At 35.9% G+C, this 21,137-nt stretch overlaps 1 protein-coding gene across 2 annotated transcripts in view; it reads right to left on the reverse strand.

The window, feature by feature from the left end:
• Positions 1–1,218: 1,218 nt before the first annotated feature.
• UBR5 (ubiquitin protein ligase E3 component n-recognin 5) overlaps positions 1,219–21,137 on the reverse strand; it is a 137,924-nt gene continuing 118,005 nt past the window's right edge. The window contains exons 46-59 of one of the 2 annotated variants that reach the window (XM_021688707.2): positions 20,785–20,905; positions 20,587–20,685; positions 17,526–17,769; positions 15,757–15,868; positions 15,034–15,178; positions 14,031–14,161; positions 12,573–12,633; positions 10,178–10,353; positions 9,870–9,954; positions 8,479–8,634; positions 7,819–7,932; positions 6,887–7,031; positions 5,582–5,667; positions 1,219–2,386 (exon numbers count right to left, since the gene is read on the reverse strand). In XM_021688707.2, the coding sequence (XP_021544382.2) occupies positions 2,174–2,386; positions 5,582–5,667; positions 6,887–7,031; positions 7,819–7,932; positions 8,479–8,634; positions 9,870–9,954; positions 10,178–10,353; positions 12,573–12,633; positions 14,031–14,161; positions 15,034–15,178; positions 15,757–15,868; positions 17,526–17,769; positions 20,587–20,685; positions 20,785–20,905 (1,888 nt within the window). In that variant the 3' untranslated portion in view covers positions 1,219–2,173. Of the gene's footprint in view, positions 2,387–5,581; positions 5,668–6,886; positions 7,032–7,818; positions 7,933–8,478; positions 8,635–9,869; positions 9,955–10,177; positions 10,354–12,572; positions 12,634–14,030; positions 14,162–15,033; positions 15,179–15,756; positions 15,869–17,525; positions 17,770–20,580; positions 20,686–20,784; positions 20,906–21,137 lie in introns of both variants that reach the window. The other variant, XM_021688706.2, reaches the window with a different exon arrangement.

Genomic DNA, 21,137 nt, shown 5'->3' on the forward strand with positions numbered 1-21,137 from the left:
ATAGTCAAGATACAGATGGTTTAGGTAGGGGGGAAGGGTAAAAGTAGCAAAACTTTGAAAACCCCTCAGTAAAGTTCATTCTTGGTCTTCTCTTCCTAAATTTGTTTTCAATTCTATTAGACTTAATCACTAAACAAGACCAAAAGAGAACTTTATTTTACATGACTTTATTTTCCATTTAGAACCATTTTATGCTTTACTTAAAAAAAAAAAAAAAAAAAAAAACTCACTCTGTTTTTAATAGTCCTAAAAGCATTTTAACCAAAATCTTGATTTAGGAAGACTTAAGACATTGTGCATTATTTTAAATATTTTCATTCTTTCAGTAACTATTAAAAATAAGTTCACAATTAGGGTTTCAAATGTCCTAATCATATCTAGTTTGTTTTCATTTAATATTTTATCAATCCCATCATGTGCATACAGAAGTTGATATATAAATTTTATCTCTTCCAGACACATTGATGATAATTAGCTCTTAATCTAACTACTATTTCCTTTATTCAGAAATAGCATTTAGACATAAAAACCAGTATCTCACTTTGTAAAATAACCTTTGGCTAATTTACACAAATCTAATACAGCATGTTGTGTAACTTTTAAGTAATACAATGAGTTTCACTACTATCATTTTAGTTTTTAATATTTATTGTGTCAGCAGGGCTGAGAATATCACATGGTTCAGTCTTCTGCAGGAAGTTATATAATAAAAGCATAGCGCCTTTGAATATGAAAAATATCCCAAAGGCCAGGAGTCCTCTTAAAGGAATTGAAAGGTAGAGATTTCAGAGAATTTCTCTCATTTTTAAGTCACTTTTTGAAGACTTAGTGAGAAAACAGTGTTCCTTATGCCATTGAATAAAGCTACTAAAACCAGAAGAATTTAGAGATATTGGTCCTAGGCTACATAATTAATGGGTCATCAAAAAAGAACCTGTCACTTAGTTACTAAGTATAAGTGAATTAACTTCCTATGCCAAGTAAGGGTCACACTTCACTTCCCTCATTTGTAAAAAGAAAAGGTGGCCTGGCCAGTGCCATTCAGGATTCTCTGCTAACTGTAAAATGTGGACTGATTTTCTTCTTTCTTATAGTCCATGTGTATATAAACTTTCAGTTCTTTAAATCAAAAATTTTTATGCACATAACCATGTTGGTGTATTACCCTTAGTTTAAAAATGTACAACTACATAAATAAAAACTATTGTTTCTTCAATATTACTTGACATTTCTTCTGTAATTTATTTAAAAAAGTAAATGTAACAAGATACTTAAAAAAGGCTAGATACAAAAGTAGTTAAGCTGCTCACGAACATTTAAAATTTTCCAAAATGTATCTTCAATAATCATGATCTTATAAAACATTTTACAGTTATCAGAAAGTGCCCAGGCTGAGTTTACATAACTGAAATACCTTAGTACAAATGTCTAATTAGAACTGAAGTGCAGTAACCTCCTGACTGACTGCTCATTGAAATAGGGATACAAAGAAAAAAAAAGTTGTGATAAAGTACTGTGCATTGGCCCCATCATATGTACAAAAAAGTGCCCTTACTCAAATGAACAAATTACATGCAAAATATTAGTGATATCATTTAATATCCTAGAGCTCAATGCAGCTAAAATAAACCGCAATAAAAGTGGTTTTCATAGGTAAAAGTGATTTCATCTCTAAGATCTGAATGTCCAGAACTTTTTACAAGTTCCATATACATGATACACAATTGCAGCCAACCACAAATTAAACACCATAAAAAAAGTTAAAATGAAAACACAGAACATACTTAATTTTTTATTTTGAAATTCCCTATTCCCTCTATACAAGAACCTTTGCTGAAACACTTTCCACAAAGGCAGCAGTGAATTTTCAGAACATTTTACATTTTTCCCCTCAGCAAAAAGATAAATCACAGTGTAAATTATGTTGTTCTGCTGTCATCTTTGGCTGGGGTTAGACCCAGAAGTTGTCGACTAGCAAACCATTAGTCAAATGTTGCTAGTGCTCCTCAGGCCTTTAAGCTACAAACTCAGCAAGGAATGTTTGCATTTAATCTCTTTAAGGTACCACCAGGGGGTGTGACAGCATTAACTTCCATAAACTTTTATAGACAAATGGAAAAAAATCTACAAAATTAGCTAGTAATATTACACAGCAATACACACTTTTTATACTCTACACAAAACCAAAATTCTTGGTCTTAATGGCGAGTAGCAACTTCTGTTTGAGAATCTGTTTAGAGGAATAGAGTGGGACGTAAAGTCGAGAAATACAAGTGTTTGCAGTAGGAAGATGTTGGTCATCTGGTGGTCTTATTGTGATTGAGGGCATAGGCTGGAATCCTTCTTCACTTGCTGGTAAAGATGGGCTTGATGTCCAAAAGTAAACCTAAACAGGAATATAATAATTACAATTTTGGCTTTTAACAGATTAATATTAATTCTGGCAATATATACAGAGAACCCCATTCTTATGTTAAAACCTACAGAGGGATATTATTTTGAACTGGGTTTTAAATTTATTTCTTGTACTGAAAAGGTTCAGGGTCAGAAAAGAAAAAAGTGTCAGGTATGTAGAAAAGTGACTATTTCAAGGTCCTCAGTTTCTCTGTGGGCCTCTCCAGTGGCTTTTAAAGTCTTTATTAGTGGAAATAGGCACAAGGTCTCCAAAAAAGTTGTTCTGCATTTTATCTCACCAGCAAAATAATCCAGTAGTTTCAGTGCTATATTGTGATAACATTTAGTGTTGGGGAGTATCTACATACAAAAAATCCATGCAATAGGCCATATTAACACTGAATTTCACTACACATCTATTTTGTGTGACATCGTGTAAATAAATGTTAACTTCTGTACTTTGTCTCATTGATCTGTACATATATACACACATTACATTCTTACAGCGCCCAGTTCCTATTTCTTAAAGGTAAGGCTTTTTAAATCTAATGCATTCCAAAATGCACAACTAAAAAAGACAAATATATCCAATATCCCAGAATGACTAGAAAACCTAAATGAACTACAGGTGACCCTTGAACAACATGGGTTTGAACTACATAAGCCAACTAAATGTGGATTTTTTTTTTTTTTTTTTTAAAGTAATCTCTACACCCAATGTGGGGCTCAAATTCAAAATCCCAGGATCAGGATTTGCACACTCCACCACATGCAAATTTGTTTTATAAATATACCACATACAGTACTATAAATGTATTTTCCTTATGATTTTCTTAACATTTTCTTTAGCTTACTTTAAGAATACAGTTATATAATACCATACAAAATATGTGTAATGGACTATTATTGGTAAGCTTCTGGTCAATAGCAGGCTATCAGTAAAGTTTTGGGGGGAGTCCAAACATACTCAGATTTTCAAATGCATAGTGGGTTGGTTCCCTTAACTCCCACACCGTTCACGGGTCAACTGTAATCTGCTTTCCTGAAGAATGATTTTATGAGAAAACTCCTCTAACTTCTACAGAAGGGGGCAGAAAAAGAATCCCTGTTAAGTGTCTCTTCAAAGAACTTTATAAAAGATGCTCTAGAGATAAAGCTGGTCCAAGCCACTCATTTTACAAGTAAAGAACAAACTTAAAAGTGTTTCTCCAAAGATGGATATGGTTAGCCAGGGTAGATAGCTACCATTGCTGGACATCCCAAAAGCTGGAAGAAGAGAAATATACTACAAGACTTTTCAGAACTTTTCCTAGTGAACTGTGACTAAGAGGGGAATAAACTATGTAGTCTTACCCAGTAGCGCAAAATACCCTATAATTTGCAGGACTTATAATTCAAGGGAGAACAGTTTGCTCTGAATAGTCTGTTATGTTCTTCAGCTCTTCTCAGACACATCAGGATAAAACCAACAACTGTGAAGCATTCTTCCCAAAAGAGGAGAGGGAAAAGACCCCTTGATATACTGCTTAAGCCCTACAAATAGAGGAGTGACACTCACAAATTAAAGCTTTTTATAGGAAATTCTGAGGCCCTTTACAAAGGGAGATCTTCTTTCTTTCATTTTAAAAACTGAATAGTTAGCAAATTCATCTTCCAGTAGAAGGCAGAAACTGCAGTGAAATCTAACGGGTCTATGAGAACTGAAGATTTATTAGTTTAAAAACAGTCCATTAAACACCTTAGAATTTATACCCGATAGCCAATCATTTCTGTTTCTGGTATGTCTTACAGAACTGATATGGCCCCTTTCTTAAAGAAACAAGGTACCTGAATCAAAGAACTGACTATATAGGTGGTAGAACCCTAACAATGAAACCAAAAAGGACAGATACGGTATTAGCACTGGCAGAGACTTTAGGATCCACAAGATTGGGAAAGCTGAATTACATGGAACCAAGCAAAATTCCTGGAATCTATCTAGGGAACCACCTAAGTAGAAATTCCCAGAGTGGCTAAAACAAGGATAGAACCAACTGACAGCTAGGACTACCGAAAAACCTGTCTCATTGTAGTGCAGAAAGAAATACTGGAAGGCTCCTGGAACCATGTAAAAATTGAGTCCTAAATGCAGAACCCCCTCCCAAAAATAAGTTACTGACTCAACTGAAGGTAAAGGGGAAACTGCTTTCCACACAACTAACCATTTTCCCTCTCAAAATTGGAGGGTATTTCTAGAAATTGGATCGTTTTTATATATTCCACAAGTAGTCTGGTTTTAGTTACTGAGAACTAAGGTGGGCTCGACAGGAGGAATACGAGTAAAAAGCATCTCTAGGATTTTCCACGTAAGGAATGTCCCTCAAATTTCTAAAACAAAGTCTGGAGAAGACTGCCGTTCAAGATTAATGGACAGGTTGATTTGGTTAATTCGGTTATATACTCAAGGCTGGACATAGATTCCACTGACTTGGTAGGCTTTTCACTATGACTAAAGTTTATATTATCTAGTTTATGATTCTAATAAGTAGGTAAGATTAAAATCATAGACTTGATACCCACATATCATAAGCTATTCTATTCCTAGTATACAGATAGCAATCAAGATACTATTCAAAAATTTTGCCAAGACTTGCCACTGGTCAGAAGGATTAAGGATATATAAAAGGAGCAGCCAGCATATTTAAGCACTATAGGGAAAAAGAAACCTGTCTCAATTAACTGGTATTATCTTCTGGGACTAAGGACAGCATATCAATAGCTAAATGCTTTTACTCTTACAGGCTGGCTTTATTAATACTTCAGGTTTTCAGTTCTAGAGTAGAAAAACTAAAACTGCCTTGTATTTCTGACCTTTCTATAATTTCCTTAGCCAAAATTAAAATGACCATTGTTTACAAACTTAAAAGGCTATCATACACAGTATTTTTTTTTTTTTTTTTTAAAGATTTTATTTATTTATTTGACAGAGAGACAGCGAGAGAGGGAACACAAGCGGGGGGTAGAGGCAGAGGGAGAAGCAGACTCCCGCTGAGCAGGGAGCCCGATGCGGGGCTCGATCCCAGGACCCTGGGATCATGACCTGAGCCGAAGGCAGGCGCTTAACGACTGAGCCACCCAGGCGCCCCTATCATACACAGTATTTTAAAATTTCATATCTTCTACAAATTTCGTGAAATTTTTAACTTACAAGATCTTGTCGTTCTGTCATGCTCATCTTCTCTACTATTGACCAGAACCAACGCTTGAACTGCAAGAGCTTCTCAGCATTTTCTCCTAAGAATGAAGTATATAAATCCAGTATACTATATTAGTTATTTTAAAATACTGCTTCTTATAAAAATAGATTAGAATTGAAATTTTAGGATCAGACGTCTAATTCCTAATATAGGAAATTAGGACTATTTGCATAATGTAAAACCTATATAGTTCATTAGTCAATCCTGACTTAAGATGACCAAGAAAAATGAACCACCAGCCTCAAAAATGATAATCACGTGACTAATGCCATCTATAATTCATGATTCTTCTCATGAACTTAAACCAGTGCTTCACAAATTTTACTGAGTTTACAAATCACTTGGGGATCTTTTTAAAATGCAGATTCTCATTTACTAGGTCTGAGGGGAGGGAGAAAAGGAACAGAGATTCTGCATTCCTAAACAACTTCTAGATGATGCTGATGCTGCTTATCTGAGGATCATATTTGGAGGGGCTTTAGGTATTTATTTTCCTCCAAACTCTTAGGTTTTTGGTTTGTAAATGAGACAAATTCTTATCTCACAAGTATTGAAAACAATTATACAATGAATCTATATGTTGCCAAGCACAAAGGAAAAAAACAAGAAAATTCATCCAAATAGCTGTTTGCAAAATGTGAAAAAGGGGAAAATGGTACCTGCATGTACACAATAATTTTGAACTACACGTGGACTCATTTCTTGGCGCTTCCAGTGTTCTATTACACAGCCACAGCAAAAACCCTATTCTTAGGCTTAGGGGACTTTGAAAACAGAGTTGCTGCAAATCAGGCCCTGAAGGTATATGTTATTCTAGGAGGACTGTCACTACCTCTTGTTATTCTTTCTAGATTCTCCATGTGTTTGTGTGTTGTTACACCTTTGTAAGTGAGCTTTGGGTCCAGTTCTACAAAGCAAACACCATACAAATTCTTCAATTAGAGAGTCTAAGAGAAATGAATTGGGAAAGGCCAATAGAATTGTCACATGGATTATTTTTTCTTAGTATATAAAAATCCTTTTATGTAGTTGCTCACCATGAAGAATTTTTACTTGTATTTATACTAAACCATGTATTCTTTAAAACCTAGAAAAATTAAAGAATTAAGAATAACCTAATGCCAAGCCATCATAGTTCAATCATATCTTAAAAATGTAGACAAAAAACTTTTTAAACACCTGAGTAACACAGCATTTCTAAGCCCCGTAAATATATCTACCTAGTTTATTCCGTAGACATTCAAAAAATTTCATACCTGATTCATCATTGAAAGAGGTGAAACTGATCAACATCTGCACATTAACTTCACCACAGCCATTTACCAAAAGCCTAAAATCTTCTGCTGTTAAATCCTCTAATGAATTTTTTGGAAGCACATCCAGTAGACCTTTCCTCATTGCCTACAGAATATTTTAAAAATTACCTTTTTATTAGTCTCAGTACTTTATTTTCCATGTAGCATTATTGTTAAAGCCCAATATCTAATTTTAGCAGACTAAGAATACTAGTTCTCATTTTAAACCAGAAAGAAAGAAATTAAGTTCTGTATTTTGAATTGAATAGATTCAAAAGAGGCGGGGATTTGGGGGGGGGGGGGGGGGCATCATGAATAGGCTACAGGTTCGGAAGTGAAATAGTATTGTTATACAGCAGGATTTAACTGACCATAATTTAATTATGTTAATAACAGGCTAGTCATTAAATAAAAATGCTTCAATGTGTCAAATATGCTATCCTGTCACATCCTATGAAAGGTATCATAATGACAAAAAAAACCCCACAAATCTGAAATCTAGAAGCTTACTGAGAAATTTCTCCCTTGCTGTGAGTCCTTTTGCTATAATAAACCATGACTATAATTGCCTTGGAGTCCCTTCTGGTCAGTCACCTAGACGTGGGTGGTGGTAGGACCCCAAAACAGTAGTCATTTCAGTTCCACAAGAATCCTTTCCAAACTTTTACTCACCAAATTGACTTTTTGATGATTACATAGTTTTTCCAAAGAGTTTTACTGAAAAGAGAGCGCTTGGACTGGAGTCAGGTATAATTTACACTGTACATAATTTAATTTGGTTTAAAAGTTTTAACCTTTGATAGGCAAGCTGAATATACTCTGAACTAGTTTACCACACAGGAAGATACAAAGAGCCTCATCAGATCAAAGAACACTTTCAAAAAAGTACTCACGTGTAATGGCTGCTCCGCAACTACCAACATTCTGTGTTCTGCGTATTTCCGCACATACTCATACACATTCTGGGGAGTCACTGGTATATTTACACCATTAGGAATAAGTTCAACCTGTAAAAAAATTTAGCCTTGCAATTTAAAAGCAATTTTGTCAAAGCAGTAGTAAGTCCACAGTTCATAAAACAATTTCCTAAAATTCTAAAATCCAAAGACAATTCTGGGGGCCTCTGGGTGGTGCAGTTGGTTACGCGTCCAACTTTTGGTTTCAGCTCAGGTCATGATCTCAGGGTAGTGAGATCGAGCCGTGTGTCGGGCTCTGCGCTAAGTGCAGAGAGTCTACTTAGAGTTTCTCTCTCCCTCTCCCTCTGCCCAACCCCCACTGTCTTTAAAATTAAAAAAAATAAAAGTAAAAAAAGATAATTCTGTATCTGAAAGTATCTAAGAGATGCAAAAAAGTAAGTACAAAAAACTCTTCTACCTTTCAGTCTCTCATTAACTCTCCATCTCTCTCTGTGCCTGTCCAGATATCTACTGTTTTTTCTCTGTATGTTTGTGTCTCTTGTTCTTTCCCCATCTAAATTATTTCTATATAAGATAAGCAAAACAGACTAACCAAATTCTCTTGCCAGAACCAGAAAATTACATATTTGCTTTTACCTGTCCTCCACCCTCTTCTTTACACAAGTCAATTGCAAATGCCAAATCCATTGCAGAGAAAACAGCATCAGCATCTGAACTCTGAGAAGCGAGGATAAGTTGCCGTAAACTCTCATACATCACAGGGTCAAAAAAAGCAAAATCATGCCAATTGACCTAAGAAAGTAATCATATGAGACATCTTTACTGAATTTTATCTAATTTGAAGATATAAAGAATAATATCCCACTAAATATAATTGATTTGAAGAGGTAAAATGTTAATCTTTGGCTCTGATAATTATTTAACTTTCAAAATATAGTAAGCGTAATATATATTTTGAAAAAAATTTAAAGCCAATAAGTGGAGGAGTTTAAGTTCCAAAATAATTTATTTGCAAAAACCTACACTAATTATTAAACAGTGATTATGCTGAGCAGCTGGTCCTTAATATACATCCTATTTAGTCTTGATTATAATCATAAAATATAGATTATTCTAGATGATGAATCTGATGCTCGAAGAAATTCAGTAACTTATTCAAGATCATATCATTGGGTTAAACTTGAGTCTATTTGATTCCATCTTTCCCATAAACCTTGTTAAAAAGGCAATGCATCAACATTTCTGAGCTGTTGCTATGCTTTAAATCCAGTTCTTCTTTGCACAAGAACATTTTAGCTGGAATACTTTAAGAATTCAATAGGGTCAGAGTTTACATCATTATATGTGTACATGCATACATATGTACACACACATATATATTATACATTGCTGGAAAAGACTAAAATATTTCATTGTTTTGTGTCAAGTAATTTCATTATAATACCTTTAGGAACACTGACAGTTGTGTTTTAAATCAAAAGCTGCATAATTAGTATTATACATTAATTTTAAAGGATGTGGTCCCCCCATAGAAAAAGAATGTGCAGGCAGTCAGACTATCAAAGCGCATAAAGAAATTAAGCTAATTCTATCACCCAGAGATAAATATCAAGCGTGCTACATGGTATTTTCTCACATTCTTTTGTCCCCTCTCCCTCCTGTACATCTTACATATATTTTTGAAGCCAACAACACTCTTTTCAATAAAATACTACTTCTACTTCCACTACAACCTGTTTGAACAAATAGTAATAGTTAAAATCTATTAAGCACTTACCAGGCACTACAGTTTTACCATTTTGCAAATGGGAAAATATGCCATAGGTGTGAGGGGATTTGTCTGCATCAAGATCCAGGTCTGTCAGACACCCCCAAACCCACCAGTGTCACCCACTCTGCCAGGCTATCTCCTCCATGTATTGAGATTTTTTTTCCCATGTCATTAAATGTTTGAAAATGATTTATAATGGCTATAAAAGGAAATTTTTGCAATTGTAAAAGCAGTTAGGTTCATTAAAATCACTTACTTTCCTACCAAGCAACACTTTAATTACATGTCTATTCAATGTAATAGGACATAGTTCATTCTGTAACAGACATAGTCCAAGAATCCTAAAAATAAAAACAGGGAAATATATTTAAATTTGAAAATAATTCTAAAACACATATAACCCCACACATACATACATAATATACACACAGTATTTTGAGAAATTTTCTACAGCCTCATTTCTAATCCGTATGAAGAACATACACATTTTAAAAACTAATGTTTTAGAAAAGTCTCAAACTGAATTTTTTTAAAAATTCAAATATAAGATTAGCGTTATTTTACCTGCCAATGTTTCTGAAACAATTCAACCTTGCTTCTGTGTTTTTGCCAGGCCTTGGAGTATAAAATCCTCTTTTTCCAGGTTGGTAAAACAAAGGGGCATTATCATCACCATCGTCTGTATCATCTAAATCCATATCTACAACACTTCGACTAGAGCCATGACGCTTTCGGTTTTCCTAGTAATAGAATATCAGACTAAGTCCCAAGATTGATTTTATTTTTTTTAAGCTTTTATTTATTTGAGAGAGAGCATGCGTGCATGCAAGGGGAGTAGGGAGGGTCAGGAACAAGCAGATTCTGCACTGAGCGTGGAGCCCGATGCTGGGCTCAATCTCAGGACCCTGAGACCATGACCTGAGCCGAAATCAAGAGTTGGACACTTTACTGACCGAGCCACCCAGGTGCGCCCCAAGATTGATTTTAAAAACAGAACATATGAACTAGTTGTCTAAAATCACTCAAAGTGAAGTCAGGTAGGTAAAGCAACATTTATATTTAAATGTAAATACACTCTTTAATTCATCCTTTTAGAACTGTGATAATACAAAGCTCATGCCGGGGTGCCTGCATGGTTCAGTTGGTTGAGCGACTATCTTCAGCTAAGGGCATGATCCCAGAGTCCTGGGATCGAGCCCCACTACTGGGCCCCCTGCTCTGTGGGGATCCTTCTCCTCCCTCTCCCTCCTTTGCTCCCCCGTTTGTCCTCTCTCTCTGTGTCAAATAAAAAATAAATCTTAAAAAGAAAAAAAATAAAGCTCATGCCTATTAAATCTTTCTCTGTCCATTTAAAATCACTAATGAAACTGGTAGCTTCTTTCACCCTAATTCCTTAAAGATGTTTTTACTAGATATATGAATGATGAACCACCGTCTTCTGGGCCGTACCATTCTGATGAGAAATCCACTGTCTTTCAAATCAGCGTTACTCTATATGTAAGGCACTATTCTTTGACTGCTTAGTTTTACAGCAATTCAATTATAATATATATAAGACATAGTTTTCTTTCCCTTTATCCTATTTAGGGCTCACTGAATCTTTAAATCTAGATCTTGTACCAAATTTGGGAGGCTCTCAGCTGCTATTTCTTCAAGTATTTTCACGTAGTAGTCTCCGCTTTTCTTCTGGGTACTTCAATGACATGGATGTTTGATCTTTCATTATGGTCCCACAGATTCCTGAAATTGTTCTTTTGTTCAAAATCTTCTCTGTTCTTCAGAGTAGATAATTTCTATCTTCAAACTGACACTTTCCTATCATCTTCATTCTGCTATTGACCTATCTACTGAATTTTTTTTAGACGTACTTTTTTAAGATTTTATTTGAGAGAGAGAGCACAAGCAGGGGGGCGGGGAGAGGGAGAAGCAGGCTTCCCGCTGAGCAGGAAGCCCAATGTGGGACTTGACCCCAGGACTCTGGCATCATGACCTGAGCCAAGGCAGATGCTTACCCGACTGAGCCACCCAGGCATCCCTAGACGTTGCACTTTTAATTTTAAAGTTTATATTTCTCTGCTGTGAATCTCTTTCAGTTCACTAGTGCTTAATTTTATCTCATATTCTATCAGATAAAGATACCCCCATCTCATAGAATAGGAGATGAAGTCTTTGATAATTCCAACAAGTAGGTCATCTTGAAGTTAGCATCTACTGGTTCTTTTGCCAGGAGAACTGGTGGGTCTTTTCTGGTTCTTTGTATGTTGAGTAATTTTGGAGGATATCCTGGCTATGTGAATATTAAGTTGTGAAACTCTGGGTCTTGTTAAAATGATAGGGAGAATGCTGATGTTTTGGGGGTTTAGTAGACAACCTGGTTAGATCAGATTGGAAATATCATCGTCTGTGTGCAATGTTTCCGTTAACAAATTTTCAAAGCCTTTTATTATACTTTTTGGGTCTGCCTGCATATATGCACCATGGATAGTCTGGGACCTGGGCAATGGTTTAATAATTACAGCTTAGTTCTCAAAGCCTTTTCTATCTTCCAACTAAGACGGGAGTAAAAGAGATCAGCTTTACTCTCCACCTGAAATAATGCCATGCCAGCTGTGTTATCGATTTGACCTCCCTCTATAATCTGGGTGCTACTGTCTACCTTTCAGAATCCTCAGGCAGTTCCTTTTCACGTTTTTTTTCAGTTTTTAGTTTAATCAGTGGAAGAGATAAGATTATGCCGGGTTTGCTCCACCATGGCTGGCACTGAAGTTCTCAGGGAACTAAAAAAGCCTTCCTCACTGCTCCTCCACATGTCTCATTTTCTCTGCATCTTTGCAACTCACTTCTTCCTTGAGGAACAAGCCCCAAGAAATTCATGACATCTCTAAGTTAAAGCTTAATTCAAGCTGTGCTAAATTGGAGTTCCAAGTGCTTATTAGCATATGTACAAAACACCTCTTACCTGTACCTTTTCTGAGGAGTCTAATAATCCAAGATCCAGGATACTATCAGCTCCATTTTCCCTAAAACAAACCAAAAGCCTTTCACATTCCAGATAATTGAGACTTCTAGAATTTAGTGTAGAGAAACATGCATTTGAATTTATAAAGATTTATAAATACATTTATTAAAGGTTTTAAAAAATACCCAGGACACTTACTAGTCAGTGCAATTATAGGAACAGAGAAGTCAGTATTATATACACAAAAAAACATTAGATGCTACATGTGTGATTCAAGATAATGAGCTAAGGGCTACCTGTTTTAAGAGAAAATAATGCAGTCTTCATAGGGGTACTGAAGCTCAAGCTCACAGGGAGCATTGTAAAAGAACAGAAAATGTTCAGAAGGCAAACACAATAGGAATCAAATTCTTTGGTGTGTTTAATTATTTTAGAATACTAATTCACTATTCACTTTATACAGCCAGCTGAAAGGAATCAATAGATTATACATTACTTGCATTCAACAGAAAACAGTACTAAATTAGCAATCCTTACATATCAAAATCTTTTTATCAAAATGCACATTCCTCATAACCTTTTCTATAATGGGCTGAGCTCTATTGGGGTGCTGATTACCCCCAGAGACAGGAAAAAGGAATGAAGAAACAGTACATAAAAGTCCATAGAAGAAAAATAGTAATAACCAGCAAAGAAAATAAACTTCTAACAATAGTCTCCCTCCCCCCCCACCTCCCAGCAGTAGTCTTTTGGCTTGGACCATTCAAAGGCTATGAAACAGGTAAGTTGCTGTTACATTTCAGTGCTTAGCCTACCCACTTATCCATTTCTGGGACCATATACAATCTAAGTTCCTTGTGCAAAATCATGACTAGGAAGAAAAGAGAGAAATTTGCATCTAAAAAGCCCCAAACTGGGTATTAGAGTAGCCTCAGGATAGAAGGCACAGGGTAAGTTTGGCTTATCTTCCTGATGTCACTTTTACTTGTCACCTTGGGAAAAGAATAAATTAATTATTAGGTATTTTTAAGTTTTATATTAAAACAAATATATTACACAACAGAAAGCAAAAACTTGCATGGATTTTTAAGATAAATCAGGGTATCTAAAAGAAGCTTCATGCTTATGGTAAGAACTCAGGGACTATACCCTAATTCCTTGAAATAGCTGGCCTCTGCCATTAGGGGTATTCTGGTAGAAAATCTGAGATGTACTTTTTACAAGTAATTTCTAAGTATCAGGTATATAAAAGATTTTTAGAACTTAAGTCACTGCTAAAATTCTTTCTAATACATGTGAAACTCAACTGTCTCACTCGTGGATTTTAAGCCATCTCTTATAAAACCATTTGATGTTGTGTACTTTATAGTATAAATTTTAAGATATGGTAGCACCTACATCCTAAAAATAAAGTAGTTGATGTTTAAACTGAAATGCCTTCCCAATTATACACATTACCGTCCATGTGCTATGATGAGTTCCATGGCTTCATCCACTCTTGCTCTCAGAGAATCTTCACTTGCTAGAAGCAGCAGCAGCTGAGCTGGGGATAATTCCAACAGCATGCCAGTGATTTTACTTGCAAACGCCTGTAAACAATGAACAAAGTTAGTTGCCCCTACTCTCTGAAACCTCTTGTCTAAATCAACAATCTTTTATCCAAAAAAAAAAAAGAAGAAAATATAGACAATTGGAAAACAAAAAAATTTCTGAACTAGTAAGGTATTTTATTAAACTGGAAGCTTCATTATAGAGAACTTTGGTAGTCTTATTAAAGCTAGTTTAAAATTTGTATGACAAGCCTTTTAAGATTTTTGCTATCCATGAGTAAACATACAAATACTCAGTTTCCATTTTCCCCCTCAGAGAGCCAAAACATTTCTTTCATGTAGGGTAGAAGAAAAGAAAGGGAGAGAAGAAGTGAAAGAGGGAGAAGAAAGATGCCTATAATTAAGGCTAAAGATTTACTGAAAGAACTATAATTGGTTTTGTTTTATTTTCTCTTGCTAGAACACATATATGTAAGTCATACATAAAGGAAAAACACAACTAGTTTATATGTTTCATACTGTATGAAAGAAACCTTTGACCGATAAAAATCTTCTGGCAACACTTAACAGCAGTAAAGTACATTATTTGCAGTATGTTTTAGCTGCAACTTGATAACAGATTAAAAAGTCCGCTTCAAAAAGTAACAATTTGTACAAATTAAATGCACAGATAATTACTTTAGCACACAAGGAACTTATTAGGTAGAATGCCAACTTAGCATAGGTAGAAAAAAACCTCCCTCTCAAGCTACCCTCCAGCAAATTTTGCTGCTTTCCCTCTTAAGCTTCCTTTTTACTACAGTCCTCAACCACATAACTTGCCAGTAGCTAACATTTTTACAATGCCAACTTTAATTCAAAAACAAAAATGGCACAGTCAGTTAAGAGGAAGCTAAGTGCACCATACATACTGGCTGCATTGCTTGTACACGGGGATAAAGTCTCTCTCCAAGAGCCTGACGATGTGCTGGCAGAGGATCAGGATCATCACTAGGATTCCCTTCAGAGGCTGGTCTGAAGGGCCTAGTATCAATGGAAAGCTGTCTTCTAAAGTCTCTGTAAGAAGAACAAAGCTATTGTAACTTATTTCCCTTGTCTGCAAAAAACATCAGCACAACTGCTAAAGAAGATGAAAAACCAGAGCATATAGGTAGCTCCAGTTATGGGAAAGGCAGTGGAATGCCTAATAGATGATGGTTGGGAAATAAAGATTTTCTAGATGTTGTTACTTAAAAATCTATAAATTTGCAATGCATAGTTCAATTTGATTCTAAGGGAGCAGGACCATAAAATACCAGAAATCAAAAATCCACCCACATTTCCTGGAAATTTTAGTCCAAAGTAAAATGCCACCCACCCTAACAGGAGAAAAATTAAGAGGTTTAAATATAATACAATTTCCACAATTAAAATTTTAAGACAAATTTGGGAAAGAATGATACTAAGTTATGTAATTTTAACTGCCCCAGGGTTTTAAAAGCAGAACATTTTAATAACAGTACAGTTACTATTCATTTACCCAAATATTAAAACTTTTTCTAAAAAATAGTCCATAATTGAGACCCTCCCATTACAGGCCTACCTTCAGCTTCATTCAAAAAGGTGGCATTCAGTAAGATACAAAAGGATCTCACCTATCTCGATCTCTCCGAGAACCTGCTCGCAAGCCACTACTCCTTCTCATTTCCCTTTCTCTCTCCCTTTCCCGATCCCTCTCTCCTCTGTTCCTTAATCTCTGCATTAAACCTGGAAGAAAACATGAAACACACTTTGTTTAGATACATGTAAATGCAACTACTTTAACTTTGAAAGTCGATGTGAGGACTTGAGACAAATAGAAGAACATGACAGGTGAAGGTTATCTCTCTTAGCATTTGTGTCAGTGCCTTTCTCTGATTCTCCCTCTGGTTTTGAAGGTTGGGGGTAATTGTATAGAATGTACCTGGCATAATAGATATTCACTCAGTAATGAATTATGTCACAATTGTGAAATAATACGTAGCAACTGGGGCTGCTATTTTCACCATAAATAATGCTAAGATTTCTTATGTGATTAGAGTCCTATCTATTTTCTTTATTCTTAGTTTTGGGCATTAAGCATTACAGAATACCTAAGACATTAGCTCTTATTTTCAAAACCTTGAGCATAATAAGCCAAAGTATGGTTTCCTAAAGAGAGTGCAGAAAAGTTATTTCTGAAATGTTATCACTTCCCAGGTTCGCTCATTCACATTTGCCAATTTGTTTTTATTATTAAGACTACAGAAAGTCAAATGGTAAACTAATGATGAAAGGCTGGAGTACTCTACACCATCTTTTCATCCTCAATCCTTCTTGGAGCTCATTCAGCCTCTATGGTGGCAGTTTACAGAACCCCAATAGAGTATCACTACAGCCTAGATAAAATACAGGATTTTCCTAGTAATTCCCTCCCCCTGAATTATCCACCTACAATATGACAGTTTCTGCCCCCACTTTACATGAATCCCCAATTATAAGCTACTTAAGGCATTTGGAATTTTTTTTTTTTTTTAAGATTTTATTTTGAGAGAGAATGAGAGAGAGAGAGCATGAGAGGGGGGAGGGGGGAGGGTCAGAGGGGGAAGCAGACTCCCTGCCGAGCAGGGAGCCCGATGTGGGACTCGATCCTGGGACTCCAGGACCATGACCTGAGCCGAAGGCAGTCGCCCAACCAACTGAGCCACCCAGGCTCCCCGGCATTTTTAATTTTCGCAGATTTTTTTTTTTTTAAATTTGAAATTAGGTAAGAATCCTAATCAAGTGCTGGTCCTCAAGGAGGTCGAGCTTGAGCCAGGATGTTAAACAGAAAATCTTATTACCAAAAAAAACAAAGTCTTGCTAAATTATACAGTGAGGTTAATAATACGGTCAACCAATCTATATTTGGTTGCAAGCTCCTTATCTCACTGGGGACCGGTAGCAACTCTGCAAACTGTACTCTGAATAGCACTGCTCTAGAGAATAGTATTTTCTTAAGTATCTGTGCTAATTAAATACAAGGGTGGTAGAAATACTGTAATGTGCTCACTGAATTTTTCTATTACCGTAGAGCTTAAAACTTCCCACTCCCCAAACATGTAACAACTGAGATGAGAAACTCACTACTACAGTCACATTTATGAAAATAAATGGGTCAGTAAAAGAGCCAAGTGCTAAACTGCTGATTAGAGTAGTTTCAACAAGATTATATCATTAACCTAGAATAAAACTATAAAAATGTGAATGTACACTAAAGTCCTCCCACTATAAATACTTGTAACTGTAATTATAATGTTTTGATGAAACAAGAATTGAAACAAGAATTTTTCTCCTCTTAATCCCCTTTACCAATTTCATCCATCCACATGATTTTTATGATGCTTGTTATCTGGAGACTACTTACTTGTATGAGTGCCTTTGTTGGCATTTTGGATACAATCTAAATTTGGCAGTTTTTCATTTGACAAAAATGCCTGTGCAATGGCTGTATAAAAACTCCGTGCTACGCCACTGCCCTCTCCTGGCTCATCCTTAAATGTGACTTTCACTCTGTGAACAGCCATTGGCGTAGTAGCACATCTTCGACCAAAGTGATTGTTGAGCTGCCTCATGGTCTGCTGAATAAGAAGATCTCGATCCCGATCAACCTATTAAAATGCACCAAAAAGTAGTAAAGTTCAGTGTTAGAAACCACTTTGAAATTTTTCTATATAAAATATGAAACTGTAATATTAGTTTCTCGGGAGTTTAACTACAAAGTAATCTGGGTTCCTGGGAGCTTATATATTCCAAATTAAAAACTTTTTTTTTTTTTGAGAGAGAGAGAGAGAGACAGAAAGTGAGCATGGAGGTGTGGGCGGGCACAGAGGGAGAGGGAGAGAGAAAAATTTCAAGCAGGCTCTGCACTGGGCTCAATATCACGACCCTAAGATCATGACCTGAGCCAAAATCAAGATTCGGACGCTTCATCGACTGAGCCACCCAGTTACCACTCCCGGCCCCAAATAAAAAACATTCTAAAGCATATAAAAATGTCTTGCTTAAATCAGGATAATGGAATTTAACTCAATCTAATATTTTCTTAATAAGCCTATTGGAAAACAGCAATTTGTTCAATTTTGGAATATACCAGGGTAATTCCAAGTAAATCAAGTGTGTTTTAACACCAAACAAACACAAACCAAAAAAAACTGCTAGCAAATACTAGAAAACACAGGATATTCCTTTGGTGACAGAAAACCACAAGCAAAGTAAAAGAAAAATGATAAGCTGGGAAAATGGTGAGTGTATTCTGTTACAAAGATATATATTTATGAATAGTATACATAGTGCTGTAAGATAATGTGCTTCTAAAAAATCTAAAAAATTGGGGAAAAAGCTTAATAGAAAAAAATGGGCAAGATATATATACCAAACGGTTCACAGAAAAAAGTAAAATACTTAAATATATGAAACGATGTTTAACTTTGCTCATAATAAGAGAAATGCACATTAAAACTACACAAGATGCCATTTCTTATCACATTGGCAAAAATCTAAACATTTGACAAACTGCTGGCAGGACTATAGAGGTATCTCAGATTAATGTTGCAAGTGCAAAAATACATAATCATCATCCAGAAGTATTTTCCAGTATTTGCCAAAATTACGTATGCATATGCTCTTTGACCCATGTCTAGGTTCTATGTCTAAGAATCTATCTCAAAGATACACACACTAGCCAAAAAAACACACACACCACTATTTGTAACAGCAAAAGATTAGAAATAAACCCAAATATCTATCAATAGGAGATTGGTGGGGCGCCTCAGTGGCTCAGTCAGTCAAGTGTGTGCATTCGGCTCAGGTCATGATCCCAGGGTCCTAGGATCAAGCACTGCGTCGGGTGCCCTGCTCAGCGGGGAGCCTGCTTCTCCCTCTCCTCCCCACCTGTGCTCTCTGTCACTATCTCTGTCTCTGTCTCTGTCTCTCTCTCAAATAAATGTTTAACAACAACAACAAAAAAAACCCCACACAAAAACAAAACTGTGATACAACCATAAAATGCAGTACTAAGACAAAACAGCTGTAAAAGGAAGGCAGAACCCTGCTCTATGCAGCAATGGCTTTACCTCTGGGATATACTGTTAACTAGGAAAAGCAAGATGGAGTAAAATGCATAGCACACTTGGGGTCAGGAGTAGGGGAGAGAGATGGCTAATGAATACATATACACACATGCACGATTACTTTTTTTTTTAAAGGAGGGAAGACAAAAAAAAAAAAAAAAAACCTGAAGGGGAGAAGTGGGGGCACGGTAAAAGAGACAGAAATAGAAACTAGACTTCCCTAAATATAACTTCTTCTGTAGAGTTGGCCTTGCACTATTATAGATATTTTACATTAGTAGCAAAACCACACAAAGAAAAATTATTTCAAGTGACTTGAAGCAATCTGACTATATCTCTAATTGGATAAGTTCTAAGGGCAAAAAACTGCAAGTAAATCTTAAGCTATTTTCGATCATTGTTTTGGGTGGTCGTGTGGATGTTTTAACTCTAAAACTGCCATGTATATGCTGTAAGATAAAAGCAAAGGAGTAATTTTCTTAGTGGTGTTGGGAAGTTGGATTTTTGGTTTGGAAGAAAGGAGATAAAGACTAAGAGGTGGAAATAAAACAATTACGTGATCCTAAATCTCGAATTTGAATTGGAAATATCAAGTATGCACTTACAATGTAATTTCTCTTTTTTTTTTTTAAAGGAAAATTTCCTACCTCTATCCATTGAAAAGACCTAGAAACCATGACCAACCTAGTAGGCAGGGAGCAACCCTATAGCCCAGATTATAATCTTGAAATACTTTTCTAAAAGGAACCAAGGCTTCTTGAAGAAATGGTTGATTTAAGGTCTGCGACAGGAAATATACAAGATGAGACACACCAAAAAGTAAAGAAGTTATCAAAGATTGTTGGGAGTCCTGTCAAAAGGACCGAGGAGCCAAAGAGGACTCAGGACTCCCACTAGCCAAAGAGACGATCTGAGCATCAATGGAATATAATAACCCTAATGGAAAAAAGGACATCAAAAATGTTTAAAAAAAAAAAAAAAACTGAAAATATTCACTGATCATGAGAAGATGTTAGGAAACCAATTGCCACAGATAACCACTACTCTAATTATAAAAGTTTTAGTTAACTCAAAACATCCCTTAACAAGACTGTTTAAAGATTTTTAAAATTTATTTATTAGAGAGAGAGTGAGTGAGAGAGAGGGCAAGAGGGGGTAGGGTTAGAGGGAGAAGCAGACTCCCCGCCGAGCAGGGAGCCCGATGTGGGACTCGATCCCGGGACTCCGGGATCATGACCCGAGCCGAAGGCAGTCGCTTAACCAACTGAGCCACCCAGGCGCCCCTATTTTTTGTTTTTAAACTTAATATAAATGGCACACTATATGTATAGTATAAGAAAATCTAAATACCTTTACCTCTAGTGATAAATCTCTTGACTGCTGGTTCCTCAGTTTTTCCATTTCTCTACGGAATTTTGATTCTTTTACCTCAAAACCACCCAATTCAGTTAGGATCTTAAAAAAAAAAAAAAAAAAAAATCCATGACAGAATTATTCTCTGACATAAGTTCTTATCAGGCAGAACAGAATTATAAAAGTGCTCAAAATACATACTGATCCAGGTTCTGCTCCAACATCTTCCATGAACACCCTGCCAAATAGTTCCAAAGAAAGGCGCCAACGTCCTAACAGCATATCGTGGGAAATAACCATTCCCATGAAGCTACACTGTGGCCTGCAAGAGATTTAAGGGGAGAGTGGGAAGTAATTTCGCCAACTATAAAAATTCCCTGATTTTTGGTCAATGACAGTAATTTTCTTGGTTCTGAAGTACTTCAAACCACATCCTCTCTAACAGAATTTTTCTAGAACTACTCATTCCTCATAGAACTTCTCATTTTTATTCCATTATTCCTTCCGTCCTTTATATAAGGATACATCTCCTGGCTGCCTACCTTCATCTTCAT

Source organism: Neomonachus schauinslandi, chromosome 4 (assembly GCF_002201575.2).
Source record: "Neomonachus schauinslandi chromosome 4, ASM220157v2, whole genome shotgun sequence".
NCBI lineage: Eukaryota > Metazoa > Chordata > Mammalia > Carnivora > Phocidae > Neomonachus > Neomonachus schauinslandi.